The following is a 15,405-nucleotide window of genomic DNA, read 5'->3' on the forward strand; positions in this document are numbered from 1 at the left end:
GGGGGGAGGGCGGGGGACCCCCCTGAGGTAGGAGTTGGGGCTGCCAGAGGGCCTTGCAGGAGATGACCAGTGGGTGCCCAGGGCCGGGTGGGGGTGGGGACGTGGCTTGCGGATGGGGTGACCCAGGAAGCCGCGTCCCACTCGTAGGGACCCAGTCGTTTGGCACCCTCCTCCCCCAGCGGTGCTCGTGGGTCCCCAGGCGAGCCCAAGAAACGCAGGTGAAGGACGCGGGTCACACGCGCCAGAACGAGAGTGGGAGCACACCGGCAAGCGCACACCCACCCCGCCGCACCGGGGCCCCGAGGGCGTGAGCCCTCGCGCGGCCAGCCACAGGGTCCCTGGAGGCGCATGCCCACTTGCCCTTAATCCTGGGGGTCACGGGGCTCCCGCACCCCCTAGCTGCCCCCCAGTCCCCATCTTTCGGAGCCTGGACTTTTCTTCTTGTGTTTCCACAGGGAGCGGCGCGGCGCGCGACTGTTTATGGAGCTCTGGGCTGGGGCTGAGCCGGCGATCGTGCCCCGAGCCCGCTGTCCAGGCCATGCCCCCGCCCCCGCGCGAGGAGCCGCGGCCACCAGGCCTCTGGGGCTGATCCCGGAGCCCGGAGAAGAAGGGGCGCCCGCGGCGGGCAGCGCGGCGGACCCAGTACTATGGCTGTGTACTGCTATGCGCTCAATAGCTTAGTGATCATGAATAGCACCAACGAGGTAAAGAGCGGTGGCCCCGGCCGGGGCCCCAGCGGTCCCGAGACGCCTGGGTCCCGGGGGCGGACTTTGCTGAGCCCCGGCAGCGTTTTCAGCCCCGGGAGAGGCTCCTCTTTCCTCTTCCCTCCAGCGGAGTCGCTGTCTCTGGAGGAGCCTGGGAGTCCCGGGGGCTGGCTGAACAGCCGGCGCCGGCTGAGCAGTAGCAGCAGCAGCGGCGTGGGCAGTCCAAGTTGGGCGGGTCGCTTAAGAGGGGACGGGCAGCAGGTGGTGGCTGCCGGTCCCGTCTTCTCACCCGGGCCGGAGGAGGCCAGGGGGAAGCTGCGGATCCTGCAGCGCGAGTTGCAGAACGTGCAGGTGAACCAGAAAGTAGGCATGTTCGAGGCGCACATCCAGGCGCAGAGCTCCGCCATTCAAGCGCCCCGCAGCCCGCGTTTGGGCAGGACTCGCTCGCCCTCCCCGTGCCCCTTCCGCAGCAGCAGCCAACCCCCTGGAAGGGTCCTGGCTCAGTGCAGCCAGAGCGAGGAACGGAGGACAAAGTCCTGGGGGGAGCAATATTCAGAGACGTCAGAGACCGACTCGCAGAGGAGAGGAAGGGCTCTCAGTCCGTGCCCCACGAAGGACAAGGAGGGTATGGTGGCACCTGTCCCCACTCGGGCCACACCGACAGGATCAGGGGCTCAGGGGCCAGCTACATCAGCGAGAATGGAGAAAAGGTCCCCTGACAGTCCCCCCTGTAGCACAGCCAAAACTGTGGACATTGACCTGAGGGCCTCTCAAATGAGCTACCAGGCTCTCTCCTTGGGCCTGGACAGAGCGAACTTTGTGGTGACCACAGAAGTGACAACGGGAGCCACTTCCATTGGGTCACACCGTTCACAAGATCTTACCTTCATAGAACTTGGAGGTGCGCATTCCCAAGAGACTATGGTGCAAAAGCAGCTGCCTTCTCTGGGCAGTGAGAGAAACCCAGCCGTGGATAGCAGCTTGCCCAGAGGTGGGGAGCCCCCTGAGAAAGTGGGGAAAGGAAATCTATCATGTGGCATGCTGGGCTCCAGGGTGCCTGAAGCCCTTGAAAGGCTGGAGGAGATGACCGTGAACTCGCCAAGCTTGGAGCCCTCTGAGGTCTGGAGGTGGCCAAGACAGGCTGGAAACCTAGGTCCCAAGGAGACCCCAAGTGGCACCTGGCTGGTTGGGGGGCCTCAGCAGAGCTCCCACAAAGGGGAGGATGAGTCTCCGAGGCTCAGTTTGTTTGGGGGCAGCCACTCCACCCCACTGGGGACCCAGGAGATGGAGGTGGGGAAGCCCTCTGAAGGAATGCTGGAGCCTTTGGCCTGTTTGGGAACAAAAGATCTGAAGGAACCTGGCCTTTCTAGGGTCAGGGTGGGTGTGCAGCCTGGCACCCCCATAGTTTGTCAGGGGCCCGTGGAAGAAACAGGTCTAACTCGGAGGTGCGACACTGGGATACAGGCCGAGAACCCTTGGGAGAGCCAGCAGCAGAACAGAGATGCCCAAGGGATGCCTGAGCAGCTGTCTGCAGGTCAGAAGGACCCACCTTCCCAGCGGGAGGTCTGCAGCCCCAGTGCTATCCCTGCTGTCATCATTACAGACCTGGGCGAACAGGAGGAAGGGGGATTGGAGGAAACACAGGGAAGCCCTCGGGGCACACTGCCCCTGAGGAAACTGTCCTCTTCCTCGGCCTCCTCCACGGGCTTCTCATCCTATGAGGACTCAGAGGAGGACATCTCCAGTGACCCTGAGCGCTCCTTGGACCCCAACTCTGCCTTCCTGCATACCGTGGACCAGCAGAAGCCCAGAGTGGTAAGTCTCACCCTGTGGCTTTCCCCGTGCTGGTGTGGCATTCAGCAGGCCTCTGGTGCTTTGTGTGTACTTTGTTTTTCTAATTTCATCCTGCATCAGGAAGACTATGATCCAGGCCCCTCGCTCCAGGTGTGTTTGCTGGGTACATGTCGCATGCAGTGTCTTGCTTGGATTGACTGGCTTCTGTGTTCAGTCACTTCCACGGCTAGTCCCATGCCCATGCTAAACATGATTTGTTAAGGCACCGTAGGTAGGCTCGAAAGCCCTCGTGGATGCTAACCACAGCATCAGCACATTGAAACAACCAGCTGCCTTGCTGGAGAAAGATATGAGGCGTTCTACTTCTGTCGAGAGTTATAGTCTTGGAAACTCACGGGGGCAGTTCTGCCTTGCCCTATAGCAGTGGTTCTCAATCTGTGGGTTGCAACCCCTTTGGGGGTCGAATGACCCTTTCACAGGGGTCGCCTGGTTCATAACAGTAGCAAAATTACAGTTATGAAGTAGGAATGAAAATAATTTTATGGTTGGTGGGGCGGGGGAGTCACCACAACATGAGGAACTGTATTAAAGGATTGCAGCATTAGCAAGGTTGAGAACCACTGACCTAATAGGGTCTCTCTGACTGGAAATCCACTTGATGGTAGTGAGTGTGGTTTTTTTGGTTCAGTGATCTTGCAAGGCATCAAAACGTCCCGAGGAATCCTCAAAGACAGTGAACAGCAGTGTTGTGTGTAGCTTTTGTCCGACCAGGTGAAACATTGCATTCTGATTCATTCGGTGAAGAAGTGATAAAGGGGCTAGTTAATTAGCTCGGCCCTCACTCACAGGGCCAGTTCTACTCTGCTCTAAAGGGTCCCTGTGAGTCCGAATTGATGGTAGCGAGTGAAGTTTCCCCCCCACTCATGTGCTGTGTAGGAAAGACGAGTGTTCGGATTAGGTGAGGGTGCTCTGGTGGCATAATGGGCGAAGAGTTGGTTTTCATTAGGTGGCAAGACCCTGAGACCTGTAGATGCAGAAGTGACTGTGGTCCAGTAATGGGGTGAGGGACCACCAAGCTTCAGTACCTGAAGTGAGAAGAACATTGTAAGACCAGTGGAGCCGAGGTAACTTTAGGCAGTTTGATGTCAGTAAGAGGAAAATCATGCTTTGAACGAAGCAGACGGTTTCTTTAGTGACACAGACTGCGATGTACGGTTGAATTGCCGGTATAAACTCCAGGATGCTATCTCTAGGGTAGCTGGATAGGCTGGTCAACCCGAGTGGGTACATTTCAGGTGCATTTTTATGTGCCTGTTTTGATTTATCATGTTGACACGGTGCACCGGCTGTGGCAGTAGACAGGACGTTACTTTTATGACATAGTTATTTTCAGTCCTAGGTTGCTTTCACTATTTGATGGCTACACAAGCCCGAAGAGTTGAAGCTAGACTTTCTGAGAAACATTTCCTTCTCTTCGCTGTTCTGTGTGCCGGGAAATTCCTTGTTCGGTCTCTTGTACTTCTGAACGGCCGAGCATGGGGGGTTATGCTGTCTCAGAGTAGCCTTCAGAGTTCATGATAGTGAGGGGTTATTGTCGTAGGTAGCCTTCAGCTTCATTCTGAATATCAAATGCTATTAACTGGACCACAGTACCTTTCACGACAACAATTGAGAGATTTTTATGTCCACTCTATGCCCCTCTCAAAAGTATTTTGGACTTTGAAGTTCATTTCTTTCTTACTGGTGGTGCAGTGGTTATGCGTCCGGCTGCTAACGGTAAGGTATCCAGTTAGAAACCAGCTGCTACTTGGGAGACTGACGAGGCTTTCTACTCCTGTAAAGAGTTCCAGTTTTGGAAGCCCACGGTGGTAGTTCTGCCCTGTCGCAGAGGGCCGCTCTGAGTTGGCATAGACTCCAGGGCAGTGAGTCTGGCTTTTGGCTTTGGAGTGCCACGGAAATCACAGCCTCAATTTTGGAAGACCAGTCATTTCACGAAGCTCTGCTTTCTGCTGGTTATCTGGAGGCAAATGTGTATGCAAAGTTTAGCCCCAGTCCACCTGGAACGTTGTGGCTAGGAGAGGGCCCAGGCACACTGCACCTGCTGTGAGGACCAGGCACCCCACCTTTAGAAGGGGGCGGGTGCATTTGGAGGGGCGGGACGTGGTGGAGAGCCCAGATTGCTCTGCCTTCTTGAGCAGCAATTAGAGGCTTAGTAAAGAAGAGATGGCCTCCTGTTGCTCTCCTCAGTGACGTTTACAGTCCTGACGCACAGCCTTCCCAGCCAAAGTCCTCTCCAATTCTTTCACCTTTTCTAGTGCTGGGTTAGCAGCGCTTAGTGGCTGGCTTTCCAAACAGTCTCTAGGTCTCCCGATGTTGTTGGAAGGGCTCTTAACAGGAAGTGAGCTTAAAGGGAGCTAAATAATGACAGGTGGTATATATTTTTTCATTTGCCAGAGGGATGTCAACTGAAAAAGCCAATGGGTTAAGTTCAGTGGTATTTTCCAGTTAACTAGCAGATCCAGAAGTCGAAATGAGGCCTGCTTGTGGCCCACCTGGATTCCACTTGGAAACAGGTTTTTAAACACCTATAGAAGAGAGCTAAGGAAACAGAAAATTTCACCCCTGCCAGTTTCATCCATTAAATCAGGTGAGGCTGATTGGAGGGAGTGGGTGTGGGGCTGGGGTGGGGGAGAGCACACGCGTGTGCCTAAGCCTGTGTGGTTGTGTGGGTGGGCGACAGGGTAGTGGGAGAAGTAGCAGGTAGCTATGGGATTTGGGGATCTTGGGACTTTGGAGCTGTTGGCTAAGTGCTTGCATGATCAGCTACATTTCCCCCCTTATACAGATTGTTAGGCTTATCTGTATGACACCAAAACATCTGTGCATTGGGTCAAAAAACACTTGATTACTTAGATACTTTGTCTACAGAAGGCTAGACATCTTGACTAAGCCGCGTGGGCCTTTTGGTTGGGCTCTTCAGTGTTTTGTAGATAAAGCCAGAGCCAGGCAGCGCTGTCTGGGGCTCAACAATACGTTCCCTGCTCTGGACTTTGCTGTTTTGGTGTGTACCGCTGCATGTGCACACACACTCACACCTCTTTCCACACAGGCTCTTCCATATACCCCGGTTTGAAACTGCATGCTCAGCTTTCTAGTCACACATACCAACCCCCTCCTAACCCTCAGACTTCCTACTGCCCTACCTTCCTGGGTGGCCCAAGTGGTTAAGTGCCCTGCCATTTGCTGACAGGTTGGTGATTCAAACCCACGCAGCGGCACCTTCTAAGAAAGGCCTGGTGATCTACTTGTGAAAGATCATAGTCATGAACGTCCCGTGGACGTCAGTTCTCCTCTGAAAGACATGAAGTCTTGGAACCAACTTCATGGCAACTGGTTAACTGATTTGCTTCCCACCTTAACCCGCTCTTGGCTCTTGGGGCAACCTCTTTGCAGAGGACTGACTGTGCGGTGATGTCTGCAGGTTGGGGAGAGAGCCTAGGGGAGAGCTGAAGCCCATCCTGCTGTCTGGTCTTTGCTGTAACTCCTCATCCTTGGGCATAATTAATCAGAAAAATAGAGAATTCAGAAGACCTTGCTCTAGTGAAAAATATAAGGTGACAAGCAAGTTGTTTGGGGACAAACTGAAAAATTGCGTAGTTCATTTTTGTATGAAAATTAGCAAAGGCCTCTTTTACTAGAAGAACATGTGGTAGAAATCAAGCTTCTCATGTGCTTTTGAGAATTGAAAACCCCGAGCCCATGGCTTGCAAATCAATTTAACTCAACACAACCCTCTAGGACAGTGAGAAAGGACCCGGGGGATTTCCCCGCCTGTAATTCTTACAGCCACATCTTTCTCTCTTGTGGAGTGGCACGTAATTACTAAGACCTGCAAGGACATCTTCAGGCCTGTTTTCAGCTTTTGGTGAGCCTGGCAGATAGCTCTGAATTAGAGTGTGCCAACTCCCAGGCACTTGAAATTTACTTGGTGTGAAGTAGCTTCAATGTCTCCTCGGGCATCATTCGCACTTACTGTTTTCTGAGACATGGCTGAGGTGAAGTGCGCTGAACAACTGCTGTTATCCCTCATGGCTCTTCAAGATGACAGAAAATCAATCAGAAGTTCTTTCTTCTGCTATAGAATTCCGTTTCAGAGTATTCTGACCACTGAAACGCCAGACTTAAAGTAAATGGATTAGACCATACATCTTCTTTTAAAAAGTAGATTTTATTCATTTATTATCAAATTATACTATCGATTATATGTAGCAGAACGACACTGTCTTTGTGCCGGGGGGTGGGGGGGTGGGGGGGGGGATATGCGAAGAAATATAATAACACGATCTTTGCTTTCTTGAGGTTAGCTCTTATTAAAGGGCTGTTGGAATTTTTAATTTTCCATTGCTTAAAAAAAACATTTACTAGGTTGTTTGGGTGTGTGTGAAAAAATGAACACAGTAAAAATTGAAATGGTCTTGTTGTTCAGGTTGGATGTGCTGTTCGCTTAAGGCGGGGCCTCTTTTTCTGTTGGGCATATTGGAGAGGCTCTTTTGGGAAAGGTCGCAGCAGCTTTCAGATCTGGGAGAACCTAGGACATTGCTGTGAGCTTCTGGGGGTTGCTCTGATCTGTGTAGGGATGAAGAACCAAGTCCCAGAGAGGCAAAAACGCTATGGCTCCATATTCTTCGTAAACATCTGTGTGTTTGATAAGAATGGTCTTATGGGAGCCCCCTCACTCTAGCTTTATGGATGTATGCTCACAGACACAGAGCCTGCTGCACGGGAGGTACAGCTCGCCGGTCTGGAAGCTTGGAAGCTTTCTTTAGTGTGGCCTTTGGGCCTTGAGGTTGAATCTCAGAGCCCATCGAGTTTTGTGCCTTTACTAGAGACTGGTTGGTTGATCTACCTACTTTCTCTCTCTTTTTTTTTAAGCAAAAGGCTCTTGGTAATTTCACTTGGAATAAGCATCCTTAAAAGAAGTCATTAGTACGGTGCCCAAGATTTTCATTAGTAATGAGAGTGCCTTTAAGGACCAGGCTGCTCGGATGCTAGAACATTGATCAGAAAATAATAAAAAGATGTATTCTGCCATCTGAGAGATTTTGTCCCATCCGATATTTGGTTTGGGGAACCAAATAGGCTTTGCTTACTCAGAGCCAAAGCATCACTTCAGAGACCTAGTGGTGGTTTTTAAAATCAGAGATAACAATAATGCAGCCAGATTAAAATCCTTTCAAAAAGAGAATGGGTTATAACGAAAAAGAGAGATTGGTTCTCTCAACTCTGCTGTTTCATGCAGATGTTCAGATACTATAAAAAATACAAACAGGTCAAGACTTTTCTAGCCTTGAGGTCTTACAAGAATAACATATTAAATCAACCATTTGTAGCTTTTTGAGGTGTTCTCTAAACCCTTTGCAGACATTTTGTTTTTAAGTGGTAGGTTGCCACCCGTTCACTTTTCTGATTGTGTTGGCACATACCTGTTCAATGTGGTTACAGATTAGATTAGTCCTGTGTAATTTATTTATATTCCTAGGAGGCTTGATATCATTGTTTAGGTTTATTTTATTTTGTCAGGTTTCACTTTAGTTCTCTTGAGGCAAAACTTAAAAACATGTAATAAAAATGTTTTATATCTTGGTGGGGTAAACCTTATAGACATCAGTTGATTTAGAATTAACTCAGAAACTCCCTGAATTGTGACGTGATCGTACCCTTGGTGTTGGGAGTTCCATCAGTTTCAATAGGAGACAAGACCTAGGTATCTCTGGATTGGGCGTATTGTGCTCCTGAAGCCCATGCCAAGAATGCCTTGAAATTATTAATTTTTTTTCTGATAAGTTAGAATTGACATTTTGTAAATGATGTGTGTGTGTGTGTGTGTAGCTCTTTGTTCATGAGAGGGAGTCCTGGTGGCATAGTGGTTAGTGTTGGGCTATGAGACATAACACCAGCAGTTCAAAACCACCAGCCACCTGCTGGAGAAAGACGGGGCTTTCTACTCCCATAAAGAGCTACCATCTCAGAAACTCACAGGGCGGTTGTACCTTGTCCTCTGGAGTTGCGATGAGTCGGCATCAACTCAATGGCAGGGAATTTCGCTTTGTTGGTCATGAAATCAAACCAAACCACACTGTGAACTATAGGACAACAGGAACAATTCCTGTAGAATGCCATTGGCCATTTTTTCACCTGGTTGTTTGAGGTTTCCAGGCGATGGTGGAGCCACAGCCGGTCTCGGCAGCCCAGCACGGCTGAGCGATGGGAGGGCAGCCCCCAGCATCAGAGCTTTCCCTTACACGGGAGGCTCTCTGAACATGGAGGCCACTACCTTGGAGGCCTGGAAGAATTGACCGACCTATAACCGCAGTCACACTAGTCATACTGGCACCAACCTCAAGCCTCCTGGTCCTCTCAGCGACCTCCTGCCTTTCCACGGGCCCTCCTCCCCCAACAAAACCTCCCAAGGCAAAACGGGGCCTGCAGCCATTTTTCCAGGAGTGAACTGTTATTCGATCAACAGGTCAGAGCTCCTTGCCGGAGAGATAACCATACGTATAGGTGTTCTCATTAGGAAGTTAGGCCTCCGTGTTTACTATTAAAAATCATTAGATGCTTGTCTTTAACTGATAGGATTACTATCCAAGCTTAGTTCAGGGAGAGACTTTAGAGCTTATTTCCACAAATGGCCTCATTTTGCTGATGAGAAAAGAAAAGCCAGAAAGTATTCAATACAGTTAAAGGATCCGTGCTGATGGGCTTTTCTTTTTAAAGTAAACACCTTTTTTTTTTCGCCAGTGGCTGAACTCTAGCTTTTGACTTGGAATTGCACATAATACAAGGAAGCTTCCAAAAGTTCATGGTGGAATTCCATTATCTTCTCCTTCCATTTTGGGGGAATGAGAAGCCCCCTCATATATCGCCCATCAACATTTCAGCCTCTCAGGTGTCCCGCGGAGCTGCTCTCCCAGTTGCCGTCTGTGCCACTGCCCAGCAGGGAGGGGCCTGGGAAACTGACTGTGGAGAAATGCCCTCGCTCCACCAGCCACACCACCAGAGCCCCCTTGGGACGTGTGTGTCCCTCATAACTGCATCAAAATCCGTGTTAACTCAAAAACAACCCCCGCCCACCTGACTTCAGCATCATTGAAAAATGCTGGTATAAACAGAAGATTCAAAACAGAAAGTCATTGGGCCGTGAGAGCAATGCCTATTGCCTTAACTACCTGTGAAACAATGTGGAACTATCAGAATGCTGAATCAGAGCAAAGAAAGGGGAAAAGAACAATGAAGGCAGCCCCATTGTCTGTTCCCACGACCCTTGAGCTACCGGGAAAGGGGACTGGGCTTGGGTTTAAGAGACCTGGGTGAAGTTCCAGCACCACATAGACTATCTTTGACAAGCCTGCAACCCTCTTGAGAGCCGGTTGGTGAGAATTCAGTGATCTAATACGCACGAGGCTCCAGCAGTGCGAGCGGAGATAGAAGTGGGAGCTGCTGTGGGTACTGGTGAGGCAATGTCTGTTTGTCTGTCTGGGAAGTCCGTTGGCCCCCTCGGAGGAAATTCCGAAGCAATCCCAGGATGTTGTTCAGATTCTCCGTTCATCTTAGTGGAATCCTGGAAAACGACTATGACTCAGCCTAAGAGGCACTTCTCAAACACTGGCATTCATAGAAGGAGTCCTGGCAGTGCAGTTCGTTAGATAGTGGGCTGCGCACCACAAGGTCCACCGTTGGAGCCCACTGGTCGCTGTGCTGGAGAAAGGGGAGGATGTCTGCTTCAGTAAAGATTTACAGCCTCAGACACTCGAGGGCGCATTTCTGCTCTGCTCTCGGGGGTCGCTAGGAGTCAGAATCCACTCGCTAAGTGATTGGGTTGCTGCTGTACATTCACAGACTGTGGTGGAAACACAAGCAGTGCCTTTCCTCGAAGCTTTCGGAATTAAGGCTGGCCGTACCTTCTTTCCCCATTTTCTAGGTTGATTTCTCTCAGTGGGGTTTTCTCTCGGGGGTTTCTCTCAGTGGGGTTTTCTCTGCTGTGAGCTTTACAGATCCCATCACCTGACCTCTCCTCTGTGCTGCTGCTGGGTGGGTGTGACCCTCTCCCCTTAAGATAGTAGTTTAATGCAAACCTGTCTGCAACTCCCAGACACCTCAGAACAAAAGAGATGATGGGGAGGGGGTGGGGCGAGGCACAGGGATAGCTTGGTCAGCAGAAGCGTACACTGTCTCAAGGGACATGATAAATAATGACACATTTTTTGTGTGGAGTATGCAGGGGAGACCACTTAACATTGTTTACTTCAAGTCAGGGCTTTCCAAGGTTTTCTTTTTTTCCTGATGAGGACGGACTTGATCATTCTTTTCTTGGTACACTTACTCAACAAGCCTTTTGCTAACTTGTCTGACATGTTTCTCAACAAGTTCATTTAAGAATTTCCTTTAAGAAAGCTGGTGACTAAGATTAAGGCTTACCTAACCCAGAGATGATCAGATGTAATGAGAGCAGAGGAAGGGCCAAGTAGGATGAGATTTACTCCTATTTTCAAAGTTGTTCTTAATGCATGGGTGTCCCTACGTGGTGCTAACAATTCATGTGCTTTGGCTGCTAATGGAAAGATTGGAGGTTCATGCCCACTTAGAGTAAGGTGACCAGATGTCCCACTTTTGGGGGGACAGTCCCGATTTCTAACAATTTTTCCCGAGTCCCGCAGCGTTTTTAAAAAGTCCCGATTTTTTGAAAGAATGCACGACAAGCTAGGGTATACGGTTTTCGGCTGCCATGTGGCTATTTCGCCAGGACATGAGTTTTATCAATGGTGTCCCACTTTACCAATGTTAAAATCTGGTCACCTTAACTTCGAGGTACCTTGGAAGGAAGGCCTGGTGATCTACTTCCGAAACAATCCGTCACTGAAAGCCGTCCAGGGCACGGTTTCGCCCCGGCATGGATGTGTTACCATGAGTGTTGCCATGATTCGTCAGCAGCTGGTTTCTAACTGCATCAAAGGAGCCTTGGTGGCATGGTGTTGGGCCGCTACCTGCAAGGTCAGCAGTGTGAGACCACCAGCTGCTCAGCGGGAGAGAGACGAGGCTCTCTACACCAGAGTTACAATCCCAGAAACCCACACGGGCAGTCTTACCCTGTCCTATAGGGTCGCCTGGAGTCAGAATCAACTTGTTGGCTGTGAGTTTGAGTTTTTGAATGAGATACTTTTGCCTTTGGCTTTTGGGGATCTGCAGCCCTCTTGAGGGGTTTACTTCCCGAAGGGGATCTCTTCATCTAGTGCCCCCCCCCACCTCAGCTCCCCCTCCCCTGCCATCTCCACAATCCAGTTAATCAGAATCAATAAGGGTTCCGCACTGTTTTCTAAGAAGAAGTTGCAATATATTTTATATTTCAAGAGCTTAATGTCAGACACCATGAGGCGTACTCAGCCTGCCGTGGGACGGAGGGATTTGATTCCCTGGTAGTCAGTTCTCCACACAACCTGGGCAGTTCCAGGAGCAGTCGCTGTACCCCGAGGCTATTCCCAGCAAGTGTTTTTCCCAGTTTTCCTGACCTTCTCCCCAGGCTCAGCTCCACTTGTTTTTGTCTTCTCTGGGGCAGTTGACCACCAAGCCTTCAATCGTGAGTCCGCAGCTGCCCCATCTCTGCTGTGCCCACAGTGGTGGAGGAGCTGGCGTCTCGATGCAGCCCTCTTCTGTGGGTCAAGGATGTGTGTCTAATGTTTGCTTTTTCAAAGTTAGCTATTCAAAGAGCAGACTGAATAAAATATACCCCTTCCCTGTATGGGGAGAAGGCTGAAAAGGGAGGGTCATGTCTGTCGTCCTTACCTAACCTGAACCTGCCCCGAGCAGGAAGCTGAAAAGGCCTGCACAGGATGGCGAGATAAACAGTTTAATCTCTTAACAATGTCAAGTGGAAAATCTAATGGCCAGTAGTTTAAGAAAGTCTAGGAGCTTTTGTTGGGGACAGCAAAGCCGGATACCCAGATTGTTGAGCCAAGAATAGGAAAACTGTTCTTTGTGTTGCGATAAAGCTGGGAGGTGAAGAACACACTGCTGGGATTTGGGGAATATTAAAAAAAAAAAATTCTTAATTGATGCAAAATCTCTTAGTGTAGGAACCAGTTTGAATGTTCTGTAATTGGTATTTTGGATCTATATGGAACATCACCCCCTCCCCCCGCCCCCTCTCACACAATAGTTATCACACATTAAGCATGCATCAGTATTGAGCATCTTGCTGATTCCAAGTAATTGAAGAGCCCGAGGGAACTTTATGGGCTGTCCCTTAGGAATACATGTGCCGGATGGACGTCTCTCAGATGCAGGGCTGAGCCTCTAAAGCAGGCGTCCTCAAACTATGGCCCGCGGGCCACATGCGGCCCACTGAGGACATTTATCAGGCCCGCCGGGTGTTTTTGCCCCATTTGTTTTTAACTTCAAAATAAGATGTGCAGTGTGCCCAGGAACTTGTTCATAGTTTTTGTTTTTTAACTATAGTCCAGCCCGCCAACGGGTCTGAGGGACAGTGAACTGGCCCCCTGTTTAAAAAGTTTGGGGACCCCTGCTCTGGAGGCTTTGTTGTCCACCTCAGCTATAAAATGGGTACATTGATCAAGCCTTCCTCCTCCACGATCCAGTCCTGCCTCCTTTATGAGTCTCCAATAAGATAATCAATATAAAGTCTATTAGGAAAGTGCGTATTTCCTGCCTGAATTCGTTTTAATTGGGAGGACTATGACATTACTTTTAACATTTTCCAAAAAAAGAGGGATGTACAGTGACAAGCATGGCACTGTTAGCTATTCTGACCTCTGTGTAGCTTAGAGAGAAATTGCTAAGAACGCTGTCAAAGACATTCCTTAGCGCCTCAGCCACGTCTGGGAGTGGACAAAGCTGTGGAGACAGGGCAGCAGGGGTGGCTGGGCCTTGTAGAGAGCATCCTTATTCCTTCCGCTTCTTGGGACGGCCTCCCTCGCCTGCCCAGTAGACCGTCTCAGCCTGTGGACCAGGATGGAGGCTCTTCTTCCTGTGGTTTGCTCACTCATTGGTGGTGAAGGTTGGAGACGAGAGGCGGGGAGGCAGGGCAGGTCACAAAGCAGGGATCTGATGTTCCCAGAACAGGGCTGTTATCTCCTGAATAATTGAGGGGGATCTGCACTCCATCAAGAATGTGAGGATCTATAATGGGAGCATTGATTTTTCCAGCACTGTGTAGTTGTTTTTGTTCTGTATCTTGGAAAATGAAAGAGAGGAATTCAGCAGAGCCTGGGGTTATGAAAGCACATTATTGCATCTAATAAATAAACTTTGTATGCTTCCTATGTGTGGGCCAGGCTCCGTGCTAGGTCTGGAAACATCTGCCTCCTTCTCACGCCCTGGCTCCACTCAGGAGCCGATTTTCCCTTCAGGCAGCTACCCAGGTTGAGAAGCAGACGCTGCACCCTGTGACTGATGCCCTTGTCCACAGACACCTGTGTTGGAGAGAAGGACCCAATTGATGGGGGATCTGCCCTTGAAGACAAAGCTAATGCCAGCACAAGTTTGCAAGAACTCAGGGGCAAGTTGCAGCGTCATCAAACAGGCACGTGCATCAAGTATGAGATGATAATGAATAGAAGTTGGTAGTGGGAGATTTAGGACTTGAGAGCTTACTGTGGAATGAGGAGAAGAGGCATTGAATTTGGGGAGCAGCCATCGTGTGAGGAGAATGAGATGTAGGCCTGAGGTATCTGCTTCCTTCCTGCGCCGTGATCAAGCACAGCAACTGTTCTAGACCCAAATCCTCTGGGAGGTTGGGAATGGAAGAGAGCCATTCTCCCCGCTCCCCACCCATGACAGGGGATCGATTTGGAAAAGGCGAGCGGTGATCATTGTATACAATGATGAATGTAATCAAAGCCACTGAATTGTGACATTTGTTGAATTGGCAAGTGTTTTGTTATATTTATTTTCATATATGTATACATATATATAGGAAAGCACTCCTCCCGTTCTTGCTTAAAGAAAGCTTAATGCAGATCATGGGATGCTATGCTAATTGATGCTCAGCTTGTACAAGGCATTGTCTTTGTTTAGCTGCACTGCTCTTGGGCTCTCTTGAAGCTAAACTAGGACCTTAGGCCCTTCAACATTTCCTACAGACTTCACCCCCGCCCTGGTTGTCCAGAGGGACATGGTCAGGAGAGCTTTGGAGGGGCAGGACTAATGCTCAGTAATTTTTTGTGGAGCCTGCACTATGGAAGAGAGTCTCTGAGCAGTACAAATGGCTAACATGCCCAGCTACTAGCTGCAAGTTTATAGAGTCTGATGATCGGTTTCTGAAAAGCTGTTGTTGTTTTAGTTAGGTGCCGTCGAGTTGGCTCTGACCCAGAGTGACCACCCTGTGTACAACAGAGTGAAACGCTGCCTGGTCCCGTCCCATCCTCACGAGGGTTCTCATGTCTGAGCCCATGGTTGTTGCCATGACGCTAATCCATGTAGTCCTCTTTCTCACTGCCCTGCTACTTGACCAAGCATGATGTCCTTCTCCAACGACTGATCGCTCCTGACAACATGTCCAAAGGAGGGGAGATGAAGGCTCACTATCCTTCAAAGTCCGATGGAGGCTAGTTCTACTTTGGTACCCGGGGGGTCACCAGGCTTCAGAAGCAGCTACTGGTGTTAGAGTCCTCTCTGAGAACCCTGGGCAGAAGGTGAGAAAGGGGAAAGGGCTGGGTGGGTGGGGTGGTGTAGTCTGGGTCAGAGGTCCTGGAGTCAGGATAGCCATGGGTTTGAGATCCTCTTTGCTCTTTATCTTTCTCTAAGGTGAGGATACGGAGGGCAGGGGTAATTCTGTGATAGAATACTTGCACTTTGTGCACGACTACTACCCATCTGCCAGTGGAGGCTGGCT

General features: G+C 50.0%; 1 protein-coding gene across 1 annotated transcript in view; it reads left to right on the forward strand.

Annotated features, from left to right (window-relative positions):
• ITPKB (inositol-trisphosphate 3-kinase B) overlaps positions 1–15,405 on the forward strand; it is a 116,887-nt gene that overhangs the window by 1,098 nt on the left and 100,384 nt on the right. Inside the window, exon 2 of the mRNA XM_004699969.2 lies at positions 456–2,519. Coding sequence (XP_004700026.1) covers positions 648–2,519 — 1,872 coding nt within the window. The 5' untranslated portion in view covers positions 456–647. The remainder of the gene's footprint in view (positions 1–455; positions 2,520–15,405) is intronic.

Source organism: Echinops telfairi, unplaced genomic scaffold (assembly GCF_000313985.2).
Source record: "Echinops telfairi isolate 266 unplaced genomic scaffold, ASM31398v2 ScPeMD7_7424;HRSCAF=8462, whole genome shotgun sequence".
Lineage (NCBI taxonomy): Eukaryota > Metazoa > Chordata > Mammalia > Afrosoricida > Tenrecidae > Echinops > Echinops telfairi.